The sequence below is a fragment of the Panthera tigris genome, chromosome A2 (assembly GCF_018350195.1).
Source record: "Panthera tigris isolate Pti1 chromosome A2, P.tigris_Pti1_mat1.1, whole genome shotgun sequence".
Taxonomy (NCBI): domain Eukaryota; kingdom Metazoa; phylum Chordata; class Mammalia; order Carnivora; family Felidae; genus Panthera; species Panthera tigris.
This window is the reverse complement of record NC_056661.1, coordinates 8,014,236-8,040,880: the sequence shown is the minus strand read 5'-3', so window position 1 is coordinate 8,040,880 and position 26,645 is coordinate 8,014,236. Positions and strand designations below refer to the sequence as shown.

The window sequence follows — 26,645 nt, the reverse complement described above, 5'->3', positions numbered from 1 at the left end:
CTTCTGGAGCGTAGGGATGAGAACCTAATAAGGGCTATTTGTTCAGAAGAAACCTGAGCTACCCGCAGGGTACCATTCGGGCTGACTCGGGGCCAGCAGACAGAAGGCTCCCTGCCCTCCCTCCTTCCCCTGAGAGCCTCGCCCCAGCTCAGAGAATGAATCCCAGGACAGTCAAAGCTGGGGTTCCCCCTACCAGCCTCCTACTCACTCCACAAACACTCCAGGCCCGGGCTCTGTACAATAGGCACTTTATTAGTGGTTGGAATGCAGTTAACACGCAAGAGTGTGCAGACAGAACGAGGGGGCCTGAGGGATGGCGGGCAGACACAAGAGCCTGGGACCCCAGGCCTGGGTTTCTCCCTCTTCCGGACCCTAACACGGTGCTGATGAAGTCAGGGGCCTGGGACGTGGCGAAGGGGGAACCAGGAGACCAGGTCCATGGAGTTCCACAAATTTGGCAAAAGAATCCTCAAGGCGAGGTGACTGCGCAGAGGCGGCCCGGTTTGCTCACGGCATCCGCCCCCACCCACCCCTTCCCCTGAAATCGCCCCTTGGGGGATTCAGGTTCTTTCTCTCTTACAAAGAGAGCTGTGTCAGTAACTGGCAGGAGAAGGGGGGAAATCGGGCCCAACTCCTCCAGCCAGCCAGCCAGCAGGTTCCCATCAAACAGCCATTAGCGGCCTCCTCCCTCCTGCACCGGCTCTGCTCCCAGCTGCCCTCCCCCAACAGACTAGCTCCCTCTCCTTCCGTGACACCCCTGCTGTGGCCTCCCATGCCAGGAGACACCCCCACCTGGCCACCCCACTCCCACCCCAGCCACGTTCGGCGGGGAGGGGACACAGAAGGCACTCCTCAGCTGGCCCCGGCTCAGCCGTTGAGACAGACAGGAAAAAGCTAACAGACCCTTTAATGCACGTCCAGGTTAAAAAAAAAAAAGAAAGAAAGAAACGCATGTGGCAGCCTGTGAGTCAGCCGTTCGGCCGTGGAGAAGGGGCCTGGTCCTGGCCGGAGCAGACACGAGAGAACGGGCGCCTGGGGAACCGCAGCCCGCTTCGGCCACCACGGTCGCAGACGCAGACACTGCCCCGTTGGAAGGCAGCGACAGGAAGCGGGCGGCGGCCCACAGAGGTCGGGCCCCACTGCAGGTCGGACATCAGAGGCCTCAACGGACTTCTCCCCGTCCAGGCCAGCGAGAGCTGGCGTGACTCGTGGCGTCTCGGGGCGCCGCCAGGAAAACTCCGAAGGCCCCTCGGCACAGGGGAGGAGACGCCCCGAATCTTTCAGGTCCCTGGGGTCCAGTGATGACCGGACGGGTCGGGGCGGGGAGTGGGGGGGCGGCAGTGACAGGACTTCACGTGAGCCCAGCGGGCCAAGGGTTCTGGCCCAGCTGCCGAGCACCCGGTGTGAGATTTCTGGAGAGGTGTGTGGGGCGCGGGGGAGCGGGGCCTTTAGGACTCGGCCAGCTTCTTGTTGGTCTTGTTCAAGAGCCTCTTGAGGTTGGGAGACATGAAGTAAGGCCTCTCGGCTGAGCCATCATTCCTCTCCAGGTCCTCCACTGCGGAGAGAGGCCCCAGAGACCGTGGCATGAGGGGAGCCCCCGGGCAGGGGCCTCCGGGGACGGGGGTGGGGTGGGGGGGACGGGACGAGGGCCACAGAGAAGCCTCAGAGGATTAGGAAGCAAGACACAGGAGAGGGGCGAGCCGTGGAAGGCTCGGGAACGGGACACACACACGCTCCCCACGCTCCCGGGCAGGGGAAGTCCCGCATGCACCCCCAGTCTACGGGGAGGAAAGGAGGAGGCCTGTGTGGCCCCCACGCCTCCCTCCCTCTCTACTCCTCGACTTCTGCCCGCTTCCCCTCCTCCGCACTCCCCTTCAACAGGATGTCTCTCAGCTCGGGCGACATGAAGTAGGGTCGCTCCTGAGAGCCGTCATTTCTTTCCAGGTCCTCACCTGGGCTCCCCCCAGGAACCGGCAGGGGGAAAATGGGGTGGTCAGGAAGGGAGGGAAAGAGGGAGGCAGGGAAGAACAGGGAAGCCAGCAGGCATGGAGTAGAGGAAGAGAAGAGAAAAAACAAAAAACAAAACAAAAAACAGACAGATGGAGAGACCAAAGTTAGTAGCAGCCACAGATCCCCCCCCAACAAAGCCAGAAACCCCAAAGCCGAGGGCCCAGGGGCAGAGCGTTCTAGCTGCAGGCCGGACCAGGGCACAACGGGATGGAGCAGCTCCGAGCGCAGGGAGGAAGCCGAGAAGGCATGCCAGGGCCCTCGGACGCCCGGGGAAGCTGGGGGCACCTGGCCGTTGGATGCATAGCCCCAGCAGAAGATGTTATGCCCGGAGGGGAGAAGGCAGTCAGGGCCTGGCAAGGGTTTGGGTGAGGGGTCACTCACAGAAGCAGAGGAACAACGTGTCCACACACATGCCGTAGACACTGAAGAAGCCATGGGCAATCAGGTAGGAGCCGATGATCACCGTCTAGGCAAGGGGAGCCAAGATGTTTCCACCCCAGCTCCCAGGGCAACTCCCACCCGCCACACCCTCCCAGGCTGGGATCAGGTCACTTCCCTGCTGATAAGCCCTCCTTAGAGTAATATCCAAAGTACTGCCATTCACTCCTTGCTCTCTTCAACCCCAGGGCCTTTGCACATGCTGTCGTCCCAACTTAATCTAGTCTAAGGTCTCCTTATCTTTCTGCTTCCAGCTCATACGTGGAGTCCTCAGATACCACTTCCTCTACGAAGCTGCTTCTGACAGCTAGACCCTGGCTGCAATTTTATGCATGTTTAGGGTACTACAGACATAACGCCCTCATCCCCATCAGACTGTATCTGTCCCACTTACTGCTATACCCCCAGCAATCTGGAGGCTCACAGGGCCTTGGCAGGTATCTGATAAACATTTATGGATTGAAGGAAGTGGGCCATGGAGAGATTAAATACCTTGCTCAAAGTTACCATCTTAGAACGAGCAAAGAGAGAGTCAGATAAAATTCTAGGTCACTGGGCTCCAAGGCCTGCACTGCTCTTAGGGTGCATGACATTACCTCCACGGCCTCATCACCTCCCTGCCCCTATCTCCACCTCCTTCCCCCCACACCGGTTTCTTCATTTCCTGGCACAGTCCCAGCTCACGGCCCCCGATCTTGTTCCCTCTGCCTGGATGTGGCCTGTTATCTCCTTCAGATCTTAGATCTGACATCACTTCCACAGTGAAGACACCGGGCCTCCCAGACCTGCCCAAATCCTCCCGCACAGGCTCTAACGGTTCCCCGTAAGCACCCCCCCGGTGGCACGAGTCAGTGTGCAATCATGCAGCCACCCGTATCGTTACTGACTGATGTCTACTTGCCTCTGAACTGGAAGGCCCCCTGGAGGGAAGCCCTTCCTCCCCCTGTGTCTGGTACACAGTAGGTATTTACTACGTGTTTGTGGACTGAATACATAATCAATCCCCCACCTCTGACCTCCATCCACATCTGTCTAGTTAAAAGAGACCAGGAGGACCCCAGCGCTTCCTTCTCCCTGGATCCCCACCCGTCCCCAAAGGTCCGTACCAGTATAGGGACCCAGTAATAATTGAGGGGCGGTGCTGTGTCCTGCACAATCCTGATACGGTGGGTGAAGAAAAAGAATGCCAGGATCCCTGGAGAGAGGGAGGTAACGAGACGGTTGAGGGTTCTGACTAAAGGAAGCGGCCCCTCCCCCCAAGAAGACCTCAGACACCATGGCAGGCGTCACAAAAGAAGATGTGGGGCCCGACAGCACTTCACAAGTCACCCCAACCACAGCCCCCCCAGTAGGCTGACCAGCGGCACTCACCCACACTACCCACGATCAGAAGTTTGCCCAACAGGAAAAGGAAGTCGGTAACTTTGTCTAAGACAGCCACTCTGCAGGGGACAGTGAGGAGCAGGCATGAATAGGGGCTCAGGGACCGGGGGGAGGAGGGAGGCAGCCAGAGGATGGTGCTTTCCCTGACCTGATGATGTTTCTCATGAGCAGGAAGAAGGCATTCCTGGCCGAGGTGCAGAAGTTGGTGCCGTAGATGGCAATCTGGAAGGAGGAGGAGGAGGAGGAGGAGGAGGGATCAGGCCCACCGGCTGGGAACGAGGGCTGCTCTCACCCAGCAGGAGTTGGCAGGTTGGTTCGGGGTCCCAGGTCTACTCACCATGATGTAGGCATTCCTGTTGAGGAATCTGATGAACTTCTCCAGGCACCAGAAGCAGCATTTGAGACAGGTCATGAGGAACTTGGCAAACCTGTTCTCTGCAGCTAAGAGAGAAGAGAAGGACGCAGAGGTGAGGGGAGACAACCCCCCCCGCCACCCCGGTAGGGACCACCCTCCACCCTCATAACACGCACACAATCCAGATTTCTGGAGCCTGCCTTCTCAAAGAGACAGGGAAAGGAAATTTGATCCAGAACCCTCGGGGGGCCTGGCCCTCACCCACGTAAGAACCAACGGGGCCGGCCCAGGGCTCCGGCCCCTAGGAGGGGCCCAGTCTTGAAGCCTTTCAACCCAGCTTCTAGGATAGGGACCAATCACAACCCACACACCTGCCCCAGCCCTGCCTCCCAAGCAGAAGCCAATCCTTGCCGCCTCCTTGGCCCCACCCCAAAGAATAACCAATCCAAGCTCCACCGCAGCAAAAAAAAATGTCTTAGCCCCGCTCTTCTCCTCACACACAAATCCTAGTCTCTTCAGGAACCAATGGTGCCCCAGGCCTCCGGGTCCGCATCCGCTACCCCAGGGTTAAGAACTCCACCCACTGGACTCCCTCAGCCATTCTTCCACCTTAGGAACTAACCAAGCTCCCTACAAGCAGAAACCAATCACAGTCCCATTGCCTTAACCCCGCCCCCCCGCCCCACCTCCCACTGGCCCTCGTGAGCCACTGGTGGGCCGCACCTTTGAGGCGCTGATCCAAGTATTCGAGCATCACTCGGATGATCTGCACAATGGCCAGAATGAGGGCGCCAAAGGCCAGGGAGCCTGTGTGGTACCTGAGGGCCAAGGGGGTGGTCAGCGGCCAGGCCAAGGCTCCTCCAGCCCATCTCGCCCCCAGCCCCAGACCACCCGGCGTCCCACCTGAGCGCCCGGCCGAAGGCAGAGAAGAGTGGGAAGGCAGGCAGGTCGTCTGGCTTGTGCAGGGCCCAGTAGTAGGAGGCGAAGGCCCCAGCCAGCGTGACCTGGCCCAGGGCCAGCACGAAGTTGGCCAGCCAGAAGAACATGAAGGCATTGAAAATCTGCAGGCCCAGCAGGGCCCGGTGGTAGCCGGATTCACCACCATAGAAGGCGAACTGGCAGTGGGCACCGGGGCACAGGCGAGATTCATTGGAGGAGGCGAAGGTCTGCGGGAAGGATGGGGAGCCGGGTCACAACATAGGGGCCAGGGGCTCAGAGGGGGTTCTGGGCATCAGGCCCGGGTCAGGTAGCCCATGGAGTGGGACAGGAGTCATGGGAGTCAGAGTTAAGTCAAGGGATTGGGAGTTCCGTATAGGGGCTTTTAATAGGGGTTCTAGAAGCCAGATGGGATTGTTGACTCCACAGGTGTCGATGAGGCAGGATAACCCATCCTGGGGATCAGAGTGGGGTCATGCATCAGTTGAGTGGTCACGTGGACAGGACAAGAGTGGTAGAGATCAGTATGAGGACCACAGGGGTCAGGACAGGGGCTTATGAAAGGCAAGGAAGGGGTTCTAGAAACAAGAACTGGCTATCATTGGATTAAGGGCGGGGTGTGGGGCAGGAAATGAAGTCAAGGGGAGAAAGGTGGGTGTGGTCCAGCATTTAGGGTGGGGTGGGGCTGCCCAGTTGGAGCTCTTCCCCTCCACGCTCCCCACATCCAGCACAGGGCATACAGCAGGCACTGAATGTTTGCTGAATGGTCCCCAAGCGGGGAGATGACAGGTTTCAGATAGCCTGTGGGCTGCTGGGGAAATAGCCGACCCCCACCTCAGGGTTGCAGGTTTTCCCGGCAACTTGGCAGGTGCCATCATCAAAGATCTTATAGACCGCTTCGTTGGAAGTGGACAGGAAGCTGGAGGTTCATTAAGGAGCCCAACATTTGGGACGAGGGACCCCAGAAAGGCTCCATTCCCCCCACCCCCTGCCACCAGGTTCCGGCCCTGCCCCCAAGCTGCAGGTCACTTCCAGGCAAGTTTGGCCCTTAGCCACCCGCCCCACCCCGGGGGGGGGGGGGGGGGTCAGGGATCTGGGTCTGACGGTGGATACACAGCAGTGCTGGCCCAGTAGGCGATGCAAAGACACAGCAGGAGGAAGGTGACCAGTGGGTAGAGCAGAGAGCACATCACGTATCCCACGGCCCTGGGGAGGAGCAGACACAGGCATCAGGGCCCCAGCACCCCCGGGGCAAACCCCAGCCCAACCCCGGGCACCCTGGCACCCACCTGCTGGCTTCTTTGATGAGTGCGATGGCGATGAGAATTCTCTTCCGCAGAAAGATGAGCAGTAAGATGATAACAGCCTCAAGGATGCTCAGAATGATCACTGCAGGAGGCAGAGGGTGGCAGAGGCTGCCAGCTGCCTGTCCCCGCTCCCTCCCAGGCCTCACCGGAGGGCAGGATGGGGGGGCTGGGACTCACTGAAGGCCATCCAGGTCTGCCGCAAGTGCAGGTACACGCGGAGGTCTGTCTGGAAGCCGAGGTCCACCAGGGAGATGTCGGAGCCGGCCTCGCCACGCAGTCGCGTGTACTCCATGTAGCAGTGAAATATTCCTGCACAGGGGACCGACCTCAGCCCACGGAATGCTCCCCCGACGTTGCAAAGCAGGGGGAAACACCCCCATTGAGCAGAAGCAGAAACCAGAGCGGACAGAGGCTGCCGGTGCTTCCTCCTGCCTCAGAGCCTTTGCACTTGCTATGCCCACTGCCTGGTACCAGACCCCTCACACCCTCCTTGTCTCTATTCCAATGGCACCTTCTAACGAGACCTTCCCAAACCCCTTCTCCTGTTTCAAATCACACACCCTCACACTCGACTTCTTGTCCCCTCTCTCTGCTTGGACCTGCTAGAGAGTTTTCTAGTTTATTAGTATTATTCTTTTTTAAGATTATATTTTTATGTAATCTCCACACCCAGCCTGGAGCTCAAACTCACGACTCCGAGATCAGGAGTTGCACACACCTGGTTTATTATTTCTGGTCCATCTTCCCCGCATCCCCCAGGACCTAGAAAACTTCCTAGGACACATAGGCGCTCAATACGTGTTTGACGCACGCCTGCCTATAGGAATGAGTGAGTGACTGAATAGGTATCAGGCTGCTGTGTGACTTGAGGTTTTCCTTGCCACCTTATAACAATGATTCATGGGTGGGGAGGAAGGATATGGGTGTTAACATTCAGTGCGGCCGTATTAGGGACTTTTAATGTTCCCCTTTGCTCTTTGAAGAATAAAATTGTAAAATCCAGATAAAGTAAAAAAAAAAAGAAAAATGGGGGCGCCTGGGTGACTAGGTTAAGCGTCCAACTTCGGCCCAGGCCGTGATCTCACGGTCTGCGAGTTCGAGCCCCGTGTCGGGCTCTGTGCTGACAGCTCGGAGCCCGGAGCCTGTTTCGGATTCTTTGTCTCCCTCTCTCTCTGCCCCTCCCCTGCTCATGCTCTGTCTCTCTCTGTCTCAAAAATAAATTTAAAAAATTAAAAAAAAAATTTGCCTAAGATGCCAGCACCCAGCCAGAAACCAGTGATTAACGTGTTTTAATATCTGTATCCTCACACTGGATTGCCTATCAGGCATCTTTCATCTGGAAAGTTTGTCTAAATAATCAAAATACAAACCACTGAATTCTGAGCATGACCTCTGGGTTCCACGGGCCTGAAATCTACGCCCCCCCCCACCCCCCCGCATCTCATCTGCACACTTTTTCTCATTAAGCCTCCTAACTAGTAAATACTAATTATCCCCACTTTATAGAGGAAGAAATTGAGGCACAGGGAGGGTGAGTCACTTGCCCACGGTCACGGAGGAAGGAATTGGCAAGGCCAGCATTTAATGCCCAGCTGTCTGGTGCCAGAGCTCGCATCTTTAATCACTGTGTTAAGTGGTCTGCTTGAGAATGCTTTTTGATGTAGATAAAATACAGCTCCAGGTCCCAGCCTGGGAGGCTACGAGTTAACCCATCCCCCATCGATAAACACTGAGGTTGTTTCCAAGCGCCTGCTCCCATAAACAACACCGAGATGAACATCTTTCACAAACACACCAAGTAGAAGAATGGAGAATGTCTCACGGCTTAGGTCAAGATTCTTGCCGGCCACTGTCGGGTCAAAGGGTACAGGCATTTTGCAGACTGGGGGGTGGGGAGGGTGCCGGGAGGGGGGACGCACCGTAGCCCAGCACCAGAATCACCATGATGATCATCACCCAGACCATAATGCCAGCCAGGAAGCGGAGCAGGACAATGAACAGGAGGCTCATCACCATGGCGATGACCAGGCCTCTGGGGATAAAATGGGGGCATGAGCACAGCGATCGTCTCACCAGCCCCAGGACACACAGACAGGAAGGGCCACCTTCCCTCCCGACTTACATGACGATCCAGTACCAGGAAACTGTGTAATCTTCAAATATCCGCATGGCCAGCTGCCGCGCCTCCAGGACCCCATTGGCCTTCCTGGGGAAGGGCAAACAAGGCTGGTGTCAGAGCCCCTCCCTGATTGGGCCAGCCCCAGGGGATGCCCTGTCCCACCCAGGAAAGGGGGACACCGCTGTGATGGGCGGCGGCGGTCCTCACTTGGCACCCTCCACCAGCTCTGTGATGTTTTTTCGAGAGCCGTGCCCGTCCTCATAGGTTGTCTCGTTGCCCACCATGAGGACCCCCTTGTGGGCGTGGATGGCTGGGAAGCATCGCCGGGCCACTGCATGGAGCAGGGAAAGGGACCAGTCAGGCTGAGTCCCCGAAACCTCTCCCCGGCCCACCCAAGCTTACGGAACCCCAGACTCACAGGGCTTGCTGGGGATGAGGACAGCAGGGCAGTCGCCATCCCGAAGCACTTCAGCCACACCCTGACAAGAAAGGGGGGGGGGGGTTAAAGCCCCAGGCCAGCACTCTGCCCCCCTGCCCCCACCTGGGCTCCCCTCACCTTGTTGCCCTGGAAGCCAGGCACGCAGAACTGCTTGTAGTATTCAAAGTCCTGGGATCTGTGAGCGTTCAGGTAGGTGAGGTAACGGTCGGGGCATTTCTCCACGCAGATCTTGGGGGGGCAGGAGGCAGGGGTTGGGTGGGATCAAGACAGACACCCGATCCCCACTCAGGACAGAGGTCCCACTTCCCATTCACCAGGGAAAAGAAGGGGCTGAGAGAGAGAAGCTGTCGCTATAGGGAGAAGAGGCCCCGGTGACAGAAAGCAGGGACAGCAAAGAAGATGGGGAGAGGCCACATTACCTGGGGGGTGGGGCACTGGAATTCCAGCAGGACCAGGGGGCTGGCACACTTCACAATGTTGAAATAAAACAGGTAGGGTTTGTTCCTGGGGTTGGGGAAGGGAGATGGAAACTGTCATGATGGCATATAAAATGCCTCATGAAAACCACAACCTTAGCAATGACCACTCCACACCAGGCGCCGTTCTAAGCTCTGCCTTTTGGCTCATCTAACCATCACAACAGCCTGTTATCGTCCCCATTTCAGAGCTGAGGAAAATGAGGCCCAGAGAGGTTGAGACACTCGCCCTGGGTGACACAGCCAGGGAGTGCCACAGCCTGGATTGAACTCGCTTTTGGCTCATCTGTTCATCACCATGTGACGACACCAGATCCAGGACTGTCTCCTCTGTCCCTCGCCTAAAGTGTGAGCGACCACACAGGACTCTTAATGTCTCACTTAGTGCTGTGTCCTCCAGGCCTAGAATAGTAGCTGGAGAAAGTGGGAGCTTTATAAATACTTGTTGACTAAACTAATGGATGGATGGAGGTGGGGGAAGCCTAGAACCTTCTCTCCCGTGCTCATGAAGCCTTCCCGCCGAAGCCTTCCCGCCCATGCCTCCCCAGTCCCACCAGGCCCCAAGGAACCAGACTCACGCATTTTTTGTGCCCTTCTGCCCGCAGAACTCGCCTCGGCTATCGGTGGGGTAGATCACCTTTCGAGGGTCCCCATGGGTCCAGGCTGTGGAGGGATCCAGGGACACTGAGGCACGGCCATCCCTGAGCATCATCCCCGTTCCTGCCCTAGAGGCTGTGGCTTGCCCCCCCCCCCCACTTTGGAACCCTGATTCTGTGCCCTCCTCCACTCACCTATGATGCCTACAGCCACATAGCCCACAATGGCCAGGAGGAGGAACACACAGCAAATGATGTCTGTGCAGCCCCTGGGGAACAAAGAACAGCATCTTTGTTGTGGGAACCTTGGGGACTGTGTATCATGGACCCTATGCTGCCCGGAACACATAACGCACAGCCACGTATTCCTTACTGGTGTGAATGCCGTACCAAAGAGCATGTACATTTCGCCTTTTTTTTTTTTTAAAGCAACCTCTACGCCCAACAAGGAGCTGGAACTCACGTCCTAAAATCAGAAGTCCCATGCTCTACCCAGACAACCCGGCACCCTTACATTTTGATACCTAATGCTACACTGTTCTTGAAGCAGTGGGCCACAGTGTTCAGCTCTCTTCTGATTCAGAGTGCCCACGTCCCCACACCTCTAATAGCAATTGGCAGTAATGTTTTTTAAAATGTAAACTATTTTGGGGCGCCTGGGTGGCTCAGTCGGTTAAGTGTCTGACTTCGGCTCAGGTCATGATCTCATGGCTCATGAGTCCCAGCCCCGGGTCAGGCTCTGTGCTGACAGCTCAGAGCCTGGAGCCTGCTTCCGATGATGTCTCTGTCTCTCTCTGCCCCTCCCCCGCTCACACACTGTCTCTCTCTCTCTCTCTCTCAAATATAAATAAACATTAAATTATGCAGGAATGCATGCAATGACAAAATAAGTCACCCACACGGCCCCTCTCCCTGTAAGTAAACTTTGTTAATGATTTTTCTTATTTTCAATTTATTTATTTACTTTTTTAGTTTACAGCCCAACGTGGGGCTGGAACTCCAGACCCTGAGATGGAGAATCACATGCTCTTCTGACTGAGCCAGCCAGGTGCCCCTGTCCTGAGTCTTTTGGGTTATTTATTGGATACAAATGTTCAAAAACCATTTTTTGTTGTTAACTCAAGTGATTGTGATACACCCACTGTTCTGTGTCTTGCTGTTTTTCACTTAATATTTTGTCAGTGATCCACGTCACCACTTACAAGGGTTTTTGTACGTTTTAACAGTTGCGGAACAGTAGGACCCAAAGATCCACTGTAACTTATCAAACCAGTTCCAGTTCTCAAAGATGCACATTCAGATTGCTGGGTCTTGTCATTTTCAAAAAAGCAGCTACATCATCCCTTTTTGTCCAGGTGTACAAGGTTGATGGAGAATTTTTTTTCCCTAGAATTTTACTCTTTGGAACAAAGAGCTGCATAATTATTACTTTTTTTTTATTAAAAAAACTTTTTTTTAACATTTATTTATTATTGAGAGACAGAGAGACACAGAGCATGAGCAGGGGAGGGGCCAAGAGATGGAGAGACACAGAATCGGAAGCAGGCTCCAGGCTCCCAGCTGTCAGCACAGCTCGAACTCACGGACCGTGAGATCCTGACCTGAGCGGAAGTCGGAACCTTGATGGACTGAGCCACCCAGGCGCCCTTAGAGCTGCACACTTAAAAATTCGTATTTCCGAATTCCCTCCAAGAAGACACTGTGTGGGTTAGATTCACAACAGCCTAAATGCCAATCTTTTTCATCTTTGCTAATCCATGGTGGCGAAATTCTGTTTGGTTATTGTTTTATCCATTCCTTTACCTATCAGTGAGTTTGAGTACTTTCCCATAACTTCACTGCCTATGGTACTTCTTGTTCTAGAAATTATCTCTTCCAGTCTTTTGCCTGAGCTTAAAAATGCATTTGTAAAGACTCTTTGTATATTAAGGAAATTAGCTCTTTAATTGTCAAGTTGCAAATATCTATCACCAGTTTGTTGGAGAGCAGATGGGGGGGGGGGAGGTGAAGAAATGGGTAGAGGCAATACCAGCAGAGACCCCACCCCTCCCAGGAACCCAGGGCCCTTACCTGTGGTAAATGGGTCCTTTGAAGGTAGGGTCATACTTCTGCGGTGTTCCTGAAAATCAGGAAGATCGAGCAGGGTGACCGAGAAGGGGATGGGAGCCCCCCCACCCAGAAGCCCCTAGGGGTACCCTCTGGCCCAGGGAAGAGTAACTTCCAGAGAGCCAGCGAGTTTTTTCTGCCTCACCCCAGTTCCAGGCGACCACGCCCGAGCCCCCAGGGCTGGCAGGGCAAGGCAGGGGGAGCAGTCGCCCACCGAGAACAGCCCCGAGTTATCCCCTGGCGGCTACCCACTGGGGAGGGCGCTGGACTGGGCGGTTGGGAGCCAGGTAGGGAGGGGAGGGTCCAAGGTGGGATCTGGAGAAGGTTCCGGCAGGAGTACCGGGGAGGGGGCTACGAAGACAGGCTCTTCAGGTGAGGGGGGCTGGAGGGACCCCTGAGAGGCAGCTTCCGGGCAGGAACAGGGCGAGGGGTGCAGGCACGTGAGCATGAGGCGCTACAGGCAGAGATCGGCACGTCTGCTCCCCACTCTCGCTCCCCGCGGGGTCCTCCCGCTGCCCCCTCCAACAGGCCAGGCCCGGGTGCGCAAGAGGGGCGCTGCCTACCGTGCTTCCCGTAGTAATGCGGCCGCTCGCCCCCCATCCCCGCGGGCGCCCAGCACCGGCGCCGCCCGCCTGCTCCGAGCCCCCTCGGCACTGGGTCCGGACGCGCGGGCGTCCCGAAGGCGGGACCGATGGACCCACTGGCGGCGGCTCCTCCCAGCGGAGAGCCAGGCGGGGCGGCCCAAACCGGTCTGACCGGCCCTAGCGGAGCAGTTGCCTCGGGACTGACTGGCCGACGGACGGAGGGAGGGGGGAGAGGCCCGGGCGGGGCCGCAGCTGCTCCCGCCACTCACCCGCCACCCCCGATTTAGCCCACTCCGCCCCCCCCACCCCCGCCGCTCCGCCTCCTGCCCAGCCCCCACCCGGGGGACTCTGGCTTCACCCAGCGGCCTCGGCGCGCCCCCCGCGTCCCAACCGGACGCCGCCGCCTGGAACACCTCTCAACCCTGGAAGGGCGCCTGAGATTGCCCCATTCTCCAGGTACGGAAACTGAGGCGTAGGGAGGTAACTCGAGATACGCGCCGCAAAGCAGGCAGATGGCTGCACCCAAACTCCCAAATATAGAGTATTTGAGCTGAAAATTCTCAAACCAGTTTTTATTTTGGTCTGCATAAAAAAAAGAAAAAAAAAAAAAAGAAAGAAATGCCAACAGTTAAACGTTTGGGAAACTCCATATAAAAATCCACATCGCCGGTCTTCTGAAGACTGGCAAAATGGGACCTGCAGCCCAGATGCCACATCCCTGCCTGGCACTGCCCTTTGTGGCCCCCAGGGCTTATACACCTGAGCTCACCATCCCAGCACACATCCTGAGTGTGCATCCTGAAGCCAGTGTTCGGTAGAACAAGTGTTTATTGAGCGCCTACTGGGTGCAGGCCCAGGGCTGGGCGCTGAGTATATACAATAGCAAATGGGAGCCCAGTCTTGTGCATCTGTTCTTGTGAAACTCCCCTTCTAACCCCATGGCCCTAGATTCAAATGCTCCTTCTGCCCCGTCCAAGCTGCAGGGCAGTTCAGCCAGTATCTTGCCTGCCCTGTGCAGCCTCAACTGTGAATTGGGGCTGAAAGTATAAAACCAAAACTGGTCAAAGACCAATCACAGGATACCAGGAGGTATACAGTTGGCATGGACGTACTACAGTTAGCGTAAGGGTGTTTAACTGATACGGAGATATACAGTAGGTATGGAGGGACGCCAGTAGGGGCATACAGCCTGGCGTTATACAGTTGGTGTGGAAGCATACAGCCAACAAAGAGGTATACAGTTGCCATGGGGGTATTTGATCAGTGTGGGGTACACAGCAGGGGTGGGGGTATACAGCTGGTGCAAGGAATATAGTCAGCAAAGGGTTGTGCAGCCAGTATGGGGTATACAGTCAGCTGACTATATTATACACCCCCACACCAACCATCCACTCCCCAAGCCAACTGTATACTCCCTCAGTCATGTGCCTGTTCTCTCTGTACCCGCCCCCCCCCCACCCTGCCCAATAGCTCTCTTTGAGGCCAGCTGCACACTTTACAGTACAGTGGATTATACGTTTGGTGCAGTAGATTAGCAGGAACACACATTCAGTATGAGGCATACAGTCAGCAACGGGGTTATATAGTGTGGTCATATACAGTTGGTGCTCGATAATTGTAGCTGCTACCTCCGAGCCAAGCATTCCCTGGCAGGGCTCTGGTCACTAACTCAGCTTGTCCCTAAAGGAATGTACCTTCCCCCCAGGGGCCTCCAGCTGTGGAAGCCCCACCTGACCCCTGGCCCACAGGCTTCAGCAAACAGGAGAGGTTCAAGGCTCCAAGCCATGCCCTTGGGTGACCAGGCCTCCCAGAGAAATGCTGTGGTTCCTGTGGTTCCTGCCAACCCCAAGGCTGGCTGGTCCCACCCACCCAGTCCAAGCAGTGGACAAAAAAAGGCTCCAGCCTCTTCCCAGCTATGCTAGGTCCCTTGGGGACACTCCTGCAGACGCAGGACTTCAACCACCAGCTCCACCCTGATGATTCCCAAATGTCGGTCCCCTGAACTGCACGCCCCTGTGACACCTGTCTCTTGGGGGGTCTCACGGGCGTCTCACACTCAGCACAGTCACATCCAAGCCCCTGATGGTCCCCGACCAGCCCCGGCTCAGAAAAGGCAGCTTCATCTTCCCAAGTGCTCAGACCAGAAGCCTGGGACGCCTCTCTTTCCTTCACACCAGCTCTGCCATCAGAATCTTCAGAATCCAACCACTTCTTACCCCCACCCTTGTCACCAGTGCAGGCATCTCCACCCGGCTCTCCCAGCTCCCAGCCTTCCCCTCACCCTCCTGTCTGTTCCGCCCATAGCAACCAGAGGAGTCTGTGAACATCTGAGTCAGGGTATGTCTCTCTCTCTCTGTCCAGAACCTTCCATGGCTCCTGCCTCACTCGGAGGAAAACCCCAACTCTTCACCATCATCTAAAAGGCCCTCTGTGCTCAGCCCCGCCCCCTTGTTCTCTCCCCTCCACTTGTTTGTTTCAGCCTCCCTGGCCTCACTAGCTATACACAAACTCACCAGGCATGGTCTCATCTCAGGACCTTTGCACTGGCTGTTCCCTCTGCCTAGAAATCTCTTCCCAGAGATGTCCATGTGGCTCTACTTCACGCAGGCCTCTGCTCAGTCATCGCCTCCTCAGAGAGGCTTTCTCTGACCATCCTATCCAAAACAGCATCCTTTTTCCCTCTGTCCCGTCACCCTGTTTTATTTTGTTTTTTATCACCACTTGGCACGTCGCACATTTACGTATTGCTTAGGGGTTTGTATCTGTTCTGTTCATAACTGTATCTAGGGCCCAAAATAGCACCTGGCACTCAGCTAGTGTTTGTTGAATGAACAAACCATGTATAGGTAGCTGAGACTGAAAGTAGAAATGTAGCTTAGAGTTTTCTAGTATTTAAAAAGTTAACTTGCGGGGGCGCCTGGGTGGTTCAGTTGGTTGAGCGTCCAACTTCAGCTCAGGTCATGATCTCGTGGTTCGTGAGTTTGAGCCCCGCGTCGGGCTCTGTGCTGACAGCTCGGAGCCTGGAGCCTGCTTCAGATTCTGGGTCGCCCTCTCTCTCTGCCCCTCCCCTGCTCATGTTCTGTCTCTCAAAAATGAATAAACATTAAAAAATTTTTAAGTTGATTTGTGAATTTTATACATCAAGAATTTAATACTTGGTAAATGTGGAATTTTCAGTGGGCAGGGAGAGGACAAATCAGGTCGCGGCCTCAATTGCATTCGGAAGAAAAAAGTTAACTCCACTCCCAACACATAGCAAAACAAATTCCACATGGATTAATCATGCAGGAGAGATAAAAACTCAAAACGATTGGGGCCTCTGGCTGGCGTGTGACTCTTGATCTCGGGGTCATGAGTTCGAGCCCCACATTGGGTGCAGAGATTACTCAAATAAGTAAAAGTGCTTAAAAGAGAAAAAGAAAACACCTCAAAACTGTTACAAGTATGAAGGGAAAAACACAGGAACATATTTCTACATCTGATAAAAGGTGAGACTGGTAAGGGTGGAGAAGGGATAAGGGGAGCGCTAGAAGTTTCTCCATGTTAGCTGAATGGCAGCCAGACTGGCAGAGTGGAAGGAACCATATAAGAGTGGGTGGTGCTGACTACGGAGTATGTTTCTGACTCGAGCTCTGTCCTCATTATAGTGGGGGTCCTATCATCAACCCATTTTACAGTGGAGAAAACCAAGGCCCAAGGAGGAGAAGTGGCTCGCCCAGTCATCTACCGACCAGTAGGAGATCCTTACTCCAGGTCCGATGGGTGAGTGGGAGCCACTGAGAGTGTCTGAGCAGGAGCATAACCCGGCCAGGCTGGGCAGGGGAAGACACACAGAGAGGTTTCAGCTCTCAGAGAAGTTGGTGGCTGTGGATGAGACAGTAGGGCCATGACCTTGCTGTGTGAACTTGAGTTATCTCTGTAAGATGGAACTAAAGATGCACGGCGGCGCCTGGCATTGGCTTGGCCTAGGGCCTGGCCTTGTTGGTTCTTGAGAAATACAGGAGGGAAGCTTGGTGTGACCATGTTACGGGTTCCATTAGCTCTCATTAACTTTAGCAGGTGGGAATAGGGGGAGGGGCAAGTTGAATACTCCCGGATTCCTTTTTTTTTTTTTAAGTCTATTTATTTATTTTGAGAGAGGGAGTTAGAGAGAGAGAGAGAGAGAGCAGGTGGGGGAGAGGCAGAGAGAGAGGGGAACAGAGGATCTGAAGTGGGTTCTGTGCTGACAGCTGACAGTCCCAACACAGGGCTGGAACTGATGAACTGAGAGATCATGACCTGAGCTCAAGTCAGATGCTTAACCCACTGAGCCACCCAGGTGCCCCAAATACTCCTGGATTCTGATCATCGAGCCTGATCCAAACCCTGCAGGATGAGAACTCGCTGAATCTTTGCAACAATCCTGCAAAACGGCAACAGTGCAAATGCCCCAATGCCTCCATTTTACCGACCGCTTCACCATGTGCCAGGCGCTTTTCCAACACGGTGCATGCTTCTCCCTCAGTTCATCCTTACAACAGGTTTGTGAGATTGATCCCATCGTGACCTCCGCTTGAAAGATGCGGAAACTGAGGCCCAGAGAGAAATGACATACTTGTGGTGAGCAGTAGAGCCGGGGGGCTACCCAGCTCATGAGTTAGGACCTGTATGAATTTCCTGTGCCTGCTGTATCAAAGTGCCACCGAATGGGTGGCTTAAAATGGCACAAATGCATTATCTTACAGTTCTAGAGGTCAGACATCCCCAGAGCATCTCCCTAGGCTAAAATCAAGGCACTGGCAGGGCTGTGTTCTTTCGGCTGGTTCTGTGGGAGAATCTGTTTCCTTACCTGTTCCAGCTTCTAAAGGGTGCCAGCGCCCCCACATTCCTTGGCCTATGGCCCCTTCTCCATCCTCAAAGCCAACACACCCGTCAAGCCCACGTCCACCACATCTCCCTCTCTGACTTGTTACTGCCTCCCTCTTCCCTTTATAAGGGTCCTCCCTTGTCCTTGGGTCCACCTGGATAATCCAGGATAATCTCTCCATCATAAGATCCCAAATTTAGGGGTGCCTGGGTAGCTCAGTCAATTAAGCATCCGACCTCAGCTCAGGTCATGATCTCACGGTTCATGAGTTTGAACCCCGCGTCAGGCTCTGTGCTGACAGCTTGGAGCCGGGAGCTTGCTTCGGATTCTGTGTCTCCCTCTCTCTCTGCCCCTCTCCCGGTCGCACTATCTCTCTCTCTCTCAAAACAAAATAAACATTAAAAAATGGAAAAAAAAAAAAAAACAACCCTAAATTTAATCTCATCTGCTAATTCCCTTTTGGCCTGTAAACTAACATAGTCACAGGTTCCAGGAATTAGGATGTGGGTATGTTTGCGGGGGTGGGGGGAACCATGATTCTGCCGATCACAGTGTGTAACCATCTAGGCCAGGGGTTGACAAACTGTCATGGGGCGGGGGTGGGGTGAGGGGGCAGGGTGGAAGAAATCACCCACAGCCGGTTCTCACATGATCTAGAACAAAGAATGGTCTTTTTTTTTCTTTTTAAGTTTTATTTATTTATTTTGAGAGGAGGCAGAGGCAGAGAGAGGCAGAGAGAGAATCCCAAGCAGGCTCTATGCTGCCAGTGCAGAGACCGACTAGGGGGCTCGAACCCACAAACGGTGAGATCATGACAGCCGAAACCAAAAGTCGGATGCTCAACCGACTGAGCCACCCAGGTGCCCCTGGTCTTTACATTTGTAAATGGCTGGAAAACGTCAAAAGAGGAAGACTATTTTGTCATGTGAAAATTACGTGAAATTGAAATGTCAGTGGCTGTAAGTCAAGTTTTCTTGGTACATAGCTATGTTCGTTCCTGTTCACGTTGTTTGTGACTTGCTCTCGGGCCACAACAGCAGAGCTGGGTTCGCGAGATTGACTATACGTGGCCCGCAGAGCTGATAATACTTACTCTCTGGCCTCTCTGTAGAAAAAGTTTGCCACCCCTTGGTCTCTAGGCCATGAACCAGCAAGTGTTGAGCCGGGTTCTGTGCCAGCAGGTTTCATGTGCTCTCTTTGTAACAATCAGGAGTGGTATTATTGCCCACAAAAGGGCTGGGTGAATGGACAAGCCCTTTCCCTCTCCAGGCTGCCATTTTCCTGCCTGGAGAATGGAATTGATAGCTGTATTTGCTTCGTGGGTGTTGTCAGGATTCAATGCTCAAAAAGCACTTAGCAAAGTCTGGGGTTCAACAAACACTAACTAGGAGCATGGTCCCACTTGATAGAGAGGGCCAAATGAGGCTCAGACCGCGCAGCTGGTGAGGGATAGAGCTATGTGAATCAAACCAAGGCCCCTCTGGCTCCAACCCAGGCCTTTTCTGTGGCAGATACGGACAGAGGCAGAACTAAAGATGTAACAGTATGGGGGGAAGGTGTGGAAAAGCTGGGCCAATAGACCAGGCTGGGTGGGGGACCCTTGGGTCCTGGCCTTGCTGGGCACAAAGGCCGTCCCAGCCGGTGCAGTGGGTGTAGGAGATAAGGAAACTGATACAGGCTGCCCAGTCACAATGCTAGAGCCAGGACATCAAGTGCCACCCAGCCCCTGTGGCTTCCAGATAATTGGCCAAGTCCCCAAGGCCTGCAGCAGCCCAGGGCCTCACCCACACAGCCAGGCTGGCTCACTCAGCCTTCCCAGAAATCTGTGCCTGCCTGGGCAATGGGATCCCAGCCACCCAGATGAGTCCCTTTGACCAAGAGTTTGGGGAGGAAAGAGTCTGAATAGGAAAGGTGAGAGTCACAGTCCTGGTCACAATGCTAAGAGCAAAAAACAAAACAAACAAACAAACAAACAAAAAAACAGAGCACCTACTGTGTGCTGGGCCTGTGCTGGGCACCAAGCCAGACATTTATTTCTAGAAGCTCATGCCATCCTCGCAAGGCTCTCAGTGTACAGGACCCAATACAGAAACCAAGGCACGCAGATGCTTCCTGACTTGCCCCAAATCACACAGCCAGTTGGAGCTGGGATTTGAACTCTGCCCCTGACAACCATGCCCTTGAACTCTATGCCCTGTGAATAACCCCCACAGATTGAGCATTTACCATGGACCAAGCGCTCGGCTAAGTGCTGAACCCGCATCAGTTCACTGAACCCTGAAGACAGCCCCAAGAAGGAGCCAATGCTGTTGTTAACCCCATTTCATGGATGGAAACACTGAGGTTCAGGTATATGAAAGGTTCAGGGACACAAAAGGTACAGGTGCTAAAGGGCTAGGAAGAAGGCGGCCGGACTGGAGCAGAGGCGATGCTGGATTCTGGGACCTGGCAGAGTCAGAACTCTGTGCTTAGCTCTTCTGTAGATGTGCTCATTTACTTAGCACCTTGGTACCAGGTGATTCATGCCTCTGGATAAGTGCTGTCGCCTCTGTCCTGGTCTGGCTTCTGCCATTGCGCCTCACAGGGGCCGGAGGGTGCCTGTGGGCACCCGAGTCAGGCCGGTTCCCTCTTCTGCTCAGAATTCTCAATGGCTCCCACCTCTCTCAGAACAAAAGCCCAAGTCCTCTCCATGGCCCACAGACCCTGTACCCTGTGCCCAGGCCACGCCCTCTCCCTGAAACATTCTACACAGCTCCCTCCTTCCTGCCTCTGATCACCTTAGCATGGTCTTAAAATTTTTAACTCCGCCTCAAGGCCCTAGAGATTACTCCCACTCCTCTTCCCTGCATGATTTTTCTCCTGAGCCCGTCTCTGACATTCCAAGAATTTCCCTCATTTATCTCAGCATCTCGCCTGTTTCCCCCTCTTAGCATGTCCGCTCCGCCACGGCAGCACCTGCTGCCGCACCGCACCTGCCCAAAAAGTGACTTCGTTTATATTAAGTAAACGGTGTGCTTATCGAGGTAAAACGCCGCAACCAGAAACAACCCTTCAGACTAAGAAGAATCACTCTCCCTCTCACCCTTGGCCCAGAGCCCAAACTTCCTCTCCCTGGTTTCCCTTCCCTCCTTCCAGACAGTCTAAGTACACATGCAGAAGCAAATTTGTAGCTGTTGATCCCCCCACGCCCTGTTTTGCTACACATATTCTTTCCTACTTTGCTATTTCACATGCTAACATAAGGAGGTTAGATCTACTTCAGCTGTTTACAGGACAACATAGTATCTCACCCTGGGAACAGGACCATTTTTCATTAAGCCGGCCAGAGGAGCCTTAAAAAAATACCGTAAAGAAGCCACATACACACACAGAAACAGGCTAAGCTTGTGCAAAAGATTTCTTGGTTCTGCTACCTCTGCGATGAGGGCAATTAGTCGAGAGTATGTAAAGGGCTCTTTCACTAGGAAGACTAAAATATTCTGTGTGGTTGAGGGCTTATTTTTAATTTTTAGCCCCTCCCCTCTGCCCCCATGAGAATATATTTATTTTATTATGTAAGAGATTAAAATCCTATTTAAAATGAGGGGGGCGCCTGGGCGGCTCACTCGGCTAAGTGTCCGACTTCGGCTCAGGTCATGATCCCGCAGTCGGCGAGTTCAAGCCCCGTGTCAGGCTCTGTGCTGACCGCTCGGAGCCTGGAGCCTGCTTAGATTCCGTGTCTCTCTTTCTTTCTGTTCCTCCCCCTCTCGTGCTCTGTGTCTCTGTCTCTCAAAAATAAATAAATGTTAAAAAAAAAAATTTAAATCCTATTTAAAAACAACTCTCCCTTTGGGGATTGACCGGGAAGGAGCATAAGAGAACTTTCTGGGGTAATGGGAAGGTCCTTACTGGAGATGTGCAAATTTTCTTCTGTTAAAGGGGAGATAGTTAAGATTTGAAGCTTTGGGTTTCACGTATCATCTCTGTCGCATATTCCTTTTTATTTTTTTAATTTAAATTTATTTATTTATTTTTTTAGAGAGAGGGAGAGAGGAAGGATCCTGAACAGGCTCTGTGCTGTCATCATGAGGCAGGAACTGGATGCAGGGATCGATCTCACTGAGATTTGTGACCTGAGCGGAAATCAAGAGTCCGAGGCCCAACTGACTGAGCCACAGAGGCGCTCCTTTTTTTTTTTTTTTTAACAACAATTTACAAACAATGGAGCCATTCTTAGTCCATTGGCCTTACAAAAACAGGCCACAGCACAACAATGTGAATATACTTAACACTATTGAAACATACAAGAAAAATGATGGTAAATTTTAGTGTTTTTTTTTTTGTTTTTTTTTTGTTTTTTTTACCACAAAAGATTAAAATAATAATAGGGATTGGCCCTCCTTAGGCATGAGGGGCTTGTGGGGTGCTGGGAATTTTTTTTTTTTTCCCTCCAGATCTGGGCACTGATTCCATGGGTGTGTTCACCATGTGAAAACTTCTGGAGCCTGATGCATTTAGGATTTGTTTCCTTTTACGTATGAACTGTCTGCTTCAATAAAAAGTCTCAAATATTCTTCTGGAGGAGCGCCTGGGTGGCTCAGTCGGTTAAGCTTCCGACTTCGGCTTGGGTCTGATCTCACCATTCATGAGTTCGAGTCCCGCATCGGGCTCTGTGCTGATAGTTCGGAGCCTGGAGCCTGCTTCAGATTCTGTGTCTCCCTCCCTCTCTGACTCTCTACCGCTCACACTCTGTGTGTGTCTCTCTCTCCCTCAAAAATAAACGTTAAAAAAAAATTTTTTTTTTAATATTCCTCTTGATTGGTTAAATATAAGATCGGGTAAATATAAACTATTCCATCCATACATACATTACTTTATGCAACTGTCAGAAAAACACCGAGGAAGATTTCCAGGCACGGACGTGAGAGATGTCTCCAAGATACATTAAACAAAGAAACAAAAGGCGACAAACAAACAAACAAAAAGCAACATGTGAGGGACCCCTGAGTGGCTCAGTCGGTGGAGTTCCCAACTCTTGGTTTTGGCTCAAGTCATGATCTCACAGTTGGTGTGTTTGAGCCCATTGTCGGGCTCTGCACGGACAGTGCGGAGCCTGCTTGGGATTCTCCCTCTCCCTCTCTCTCTGCCACTCCCCTGCTTGCCCTCGCACATTCTCTCTCAAAATAAATAAACTTTGAAAAAAAAAAAAAAAGCAACATGTGAAACAAACACCTTTTCATTCGGTAAACAGCTGTTGAGTACCTACTATGTGCCAGGCACTGCGGATACACCTTCGAACTGAACACACACAATCTTGCCTCAGAGTTCGCACACTAGGGATTTGCTGACATTTTTGCAAAAGGGGGAAAAAACAGCGACTAGGTAAGAAATATGTATATAATTGCACGCGAAGTTCTAAGGCCTAGACTCCATTTGGAAGAAAGCACTAGATGCTGGAACACTGACACACTTTGCCAAGAAGGTTGTGTCATGCTGAGAGACAGAGCGCAAGGGAGACCTTTCATGATAAAGCCACACAGTCTTTGTATCTTTTGGATTTTGAAGCATGTGAATGTATCACCTCTTTTTGAAAAAAATAAACTTTCAATTAACAAGCAAATGTCCTCTCCCAACAATATATTTTAATGTTTGTTTATTTTTGACAGACAGAGAGAGAGAGAAACAGAGCATGAGCAGGGGAGGGGCAGAGAGAGAGGGAGGCATAGAATCCAAAACAGGCTCCAGGCTCTGAGCCATCAGTACGGAGACTGACGCGGGGCTTGAACTCACAAACCATGAGATCATGACCTGAGCCGAAGTCGGACCCTCAACCGACTGAGCCATCCAGGCACCCCTCCCAACAATACATTTTAAAAATCAAATGCCAGATCCTTGCTGTCAGCTGAGTTGGACTCTAGCAAATGGGGCCAGGGAATCTGTTGTTGTTTTTTTAAATGTTTATTTTTGAGAGAGAGAGAATGGGGGAGGGGCAGAGAGAGAGAGAAAGAGAGAGAGAGAGAGGATCTGAAGCAGGCTCTGCGCTGACAGCAGAGAGCCCAACGCGGGGCTGGAACTCATGAGCCATGAGATCATGACCTGAGCCGAAGTCAGATGCTTAACTGACTGAGTCACCCAGGTGCCCCTGGAATCTGCTTTTTACACAAGCACCATTACTTTTTTCCCACCTTCCCCCCGCCCCCTATCAGAGTGTATTGTCTTAAGTTCTAGAATCTTTTTCCATGCTCATGCCCGGGTGGGTGGGAAGGATGGCGGTACCCATTGATGTCATCCGTCAGGGCCAGGAGCCATTTCCCAGTTTCCTCATATCATCTAAATATGGTGTCTGCAGAGGAGGGAGCTTCCTGCCCTGCCCAGTCCCGCCAAGTCTATGCCTAGACAGAGAGGGCTGCTTTTCCATCAGCTCTGGAAAATCCATGTCTCCGACATTATGGGCCCCAGAGGCCGCTTGGCATGTAGAGAGCCTACCAGCCACTGTGCAAAATGCTGCCCAGCAGTGAGTATGGTCTGCCTAGCCCTGCAGACAAGGATAGAGTCTCAGAGAGGTCGCCAACTCTCCCATGGTCACACAGCTCCTAAGTGTCAGAATCAGGACTTGAACCTGAGTCCGTCTGACTTCACCCCCTGAGGTCATGAAAGCTGATGGATGGGAAGGCATGGGGATACAAGGGCTGTGTGAGGGCTGGGATGTGGTTTTTTAATGTTCTTTAATGTCGATTTATTTTTGAGAGAGAGACAGACAGCGTGCAAGTGGGGGAGGGGCAGAGAGCGACGGAGACAGAGAATCCAAAGGAGGCTTCAGGCTCCGAGGGGACGGCACAGAGCTCTGACGCGGGGCTCGAACCCATAAACCGTGAGATCATGACCTGAGCCGAAGTTGGACGCTTAACCCACTGAGCCACCCAGGCGTGCCCCTGCGAGCACTGGGATCTGTGAGCAACCCTTGCAACACTGTTCCCAAAGGAAAGCCCCTCATTTCCTGGCGGAGACTTCATGGGGCAGCCTGAGGGCTCCAGGTTTTTGGTTCTGATGAGAATGAACTATTATTTACAAACTACGTGAGATCCCCCACTTCAAGGAGTCAAGCCAGGGGGGCCCTCTGGAGGAGGTGATGGCCTGGCTTGCAAGGCATAGCTGCAGTCTCCACCTCAGGCTTCCTTGGGCGTCATAGAGAAAAATAATTAAGCAACTGGCTGGTTTATTTGCTGTTCCTTCTGCCTAGAACACACTTCTCCCAAATCTTCCCATGGCTATTGGCTCAAACTCCAGCCCTGGGTCACCTAAAATAATCCTAGATGATTCTCCCACACACATGCTGTCCTGTTCTCTGCTCCACAACACTTAACAACAACCTAAAATCATACATTTATTCAAGAATTTTTCTGCTTTGTTCACTGCTGTGTTCTCAGTGTCTAGACCCTGCCTGTAAGATGCTCAAAAGATACTTGTTGATGGAATGGGCTCCCGGCGCCCAGCGTAACCTCCGTTGGGCACAGAGGTCCCCTGTCTGGAGTGCGGGTCTGGCAGGGCCTGGGAGGGTTTGCTCAGGCCCATCTATGGCTGGTTCCCTTTGGCCAAATTCAAGGCTTGATGAATCACATCCTTGTCCACTCTGACTGCCATCCCCCACCCCAGCTCCTTAAAGACATCAAAGATCCCTCAGGTGCTGCCCACAGGCAGGCAGGGCCTGACCAGGGCTCCAATCTGAGATTCCCAGTTCAGAGACAGCCAGCCACACCCAAGGGACGCACAGCACCCACAGATACAGGGTCTGGGGTTTGAGCCAAACCCAAGAGCAAGGAGGCCCCTCAGGACATTGGCTGGCAGGGAGGGGAGTGGCTGGGTGGTGGCCAGGTCCCTGTGTTTCCCTCTTGGCTGGGCTGGGCAGGGAGGGTCCCAGCCTCCCCCATCTGTTTCTCTCTACAACCTGCTGAGGCCACTGTGGAGGCAGTGGGGAGGGAGGTACGTCTCCAGTCAGCTTGTTTTTCTTGATTATTTTTGAGTGGTTTCCTGCCCCCTCCCCAAAGCCTCTGTCTCACAGTTTCCAGGAAGTTCCTGTCACACAAGGAGGGGCAGCAGCGCCCCTTTGCCCCAGGGGAGAGCTGCGTGGGACATGTGCCCAGCTCAGCCCTGGGACCCAAAATGGAGAAGAGAAAGGAGAAACTGAGGATGCCAACCCCCCTCCGTGGGAACCCTGGGAAAGGAGGCACTGCAGGGCGTGGGTAGGGAGGGGCCTCATCTTGGCCCCAACCTCGGGGCCCAGAGGCGAAGGCCACCCACCCCGGAAGGGGGGGTCCGCGTCGCAGGGACTTTGCGAAACGGTAGCGGGCACCCCCCAGCCCCTTGTACACGGCCAGGAAAGTTTCTCAATGGTTTCCTCTTCCTTACAGCGACCTCACCGAGGGCGCCCTTCTTTCTGTCCTTCCAGGCCGCTAGCAAGAACCGATGGCCTTCCACCCCAGCATTCGGTCTGCCCAGGCTTGCCTCAGTTTCCCCATCTGGCCAGAAGCCCGAGATGGCTACTTCCAGGGGGGTGGGAGCAGCAGAAAGAAGCGGACTAAGGCGACCAGAAGAGGAGGGGGATTTGGGGAAGTCGGGGCCCTGTCCCTTTTCCGAGCCCCGGTCGCCAAGCCTCCCCTCCCCCGCCTGGCATCTGAGCCGCCCAGATAACGGGACCTCCCCGGGTGGAGCATGCGCCGTGCGTCCTGGCCCATCAGCCGGAGGGGGTGCGGGGGCTCGCGGGAGAGGGGACGCAGGGCGACCCGGCGGGAGCAGGGGGGCGTGGGGCCGGCGCAGAGAGGAATGCTGGGCCGAGAAGCCGGAGGGGGGCCCCCAGCTGCAGCGCGGGTGTTTGAGATCTCCGATGTCCCCCTCCCCCAAAGCCCCCCAACTCAGCAGAGGCGGTCGCGGGCCAGAGGCGGCTCCTACCGTAGGCTCCGTCCTTCCGCTCGTCCTCCATGGCCGCGTCGGGCGAGGAGGGGAGTCCGAGCCGGAGCGACCCCAGCCCGCGCGGGCGGGAGGCTCCGCGGGCTGCAGCGCCCCGCCCCGGCCCG

General features: G+C 53.9%; 1 protein-coding gene across 3 annotated transcripts; it reads right to left on the bottom strand.

Annotated features, from left to right (window-relative positions):
• Positions 1 to 231: 231 nt before the first annotated feature.
• Positions 232 to 26,645, bottom strand: SLC44A2 (solute carrier family 44 member 2). 3 transcript variants are annotated; one of them, XM_042978158.1, is made up of 22 exons: positions 12,729 to 12,879; positions 12,130 to 12,178; positions 10,255 to 10,328; positions 10,042 to 10,126; positions 9,407 to 9,491; positions 9,105 to 9,215; positions 8,967 to 9,027; positions 8,756 to 8,879; positions 8,552 to 8,635; positions 8,349 to 8,461; positions 6,607 to 6,738; positions 6,412 to 6,511; positions 6,236 to 6,328; positions 5,957 to 6,041; positions 5,090 to 5,352; positions 4,910 to 5,004; positions 4,169 to 4,272; positions 3,980 to 4,053; positions 3,820 to 3,890; positions 3,555 to 3,643; positions 2,392 to 2,476; positions 232 to 1,555 (listed from the first exon to the last, which is right to left on the bottom strand). In XM_042978158.1, the coding sequence occupies exons 1-22, from the start codon at positions 12,763 to 12,765 to the stop codon at positions 1,449 to 1,451; spliced, it is 2,121 nt and encodes a 706-aa protein (XP_042834092.1). In that variant the 5' UTR covers positions 12,766 to 12,879; the 3' UTR covers positions 232 to 1,448. The 3 variants fall into 3 exon arrangements, with proteins under 3 accessions (XP_042834092.1, XP_042834091.1, XP_042834090.1); XM_042978157.1 differs by lacking the exons at positions 232 to 1,555; positions 12,729 to 12,879 and adding exons at positions 1,602 to 1,952; positions 26,521 to 26,645; XM_042978156.1 differs by lacking the exon at positions 232 to 1,555 and adding an exon at positions 1,602 to 1,952 and having other exon boundaries at positions 12,729 to 12,892.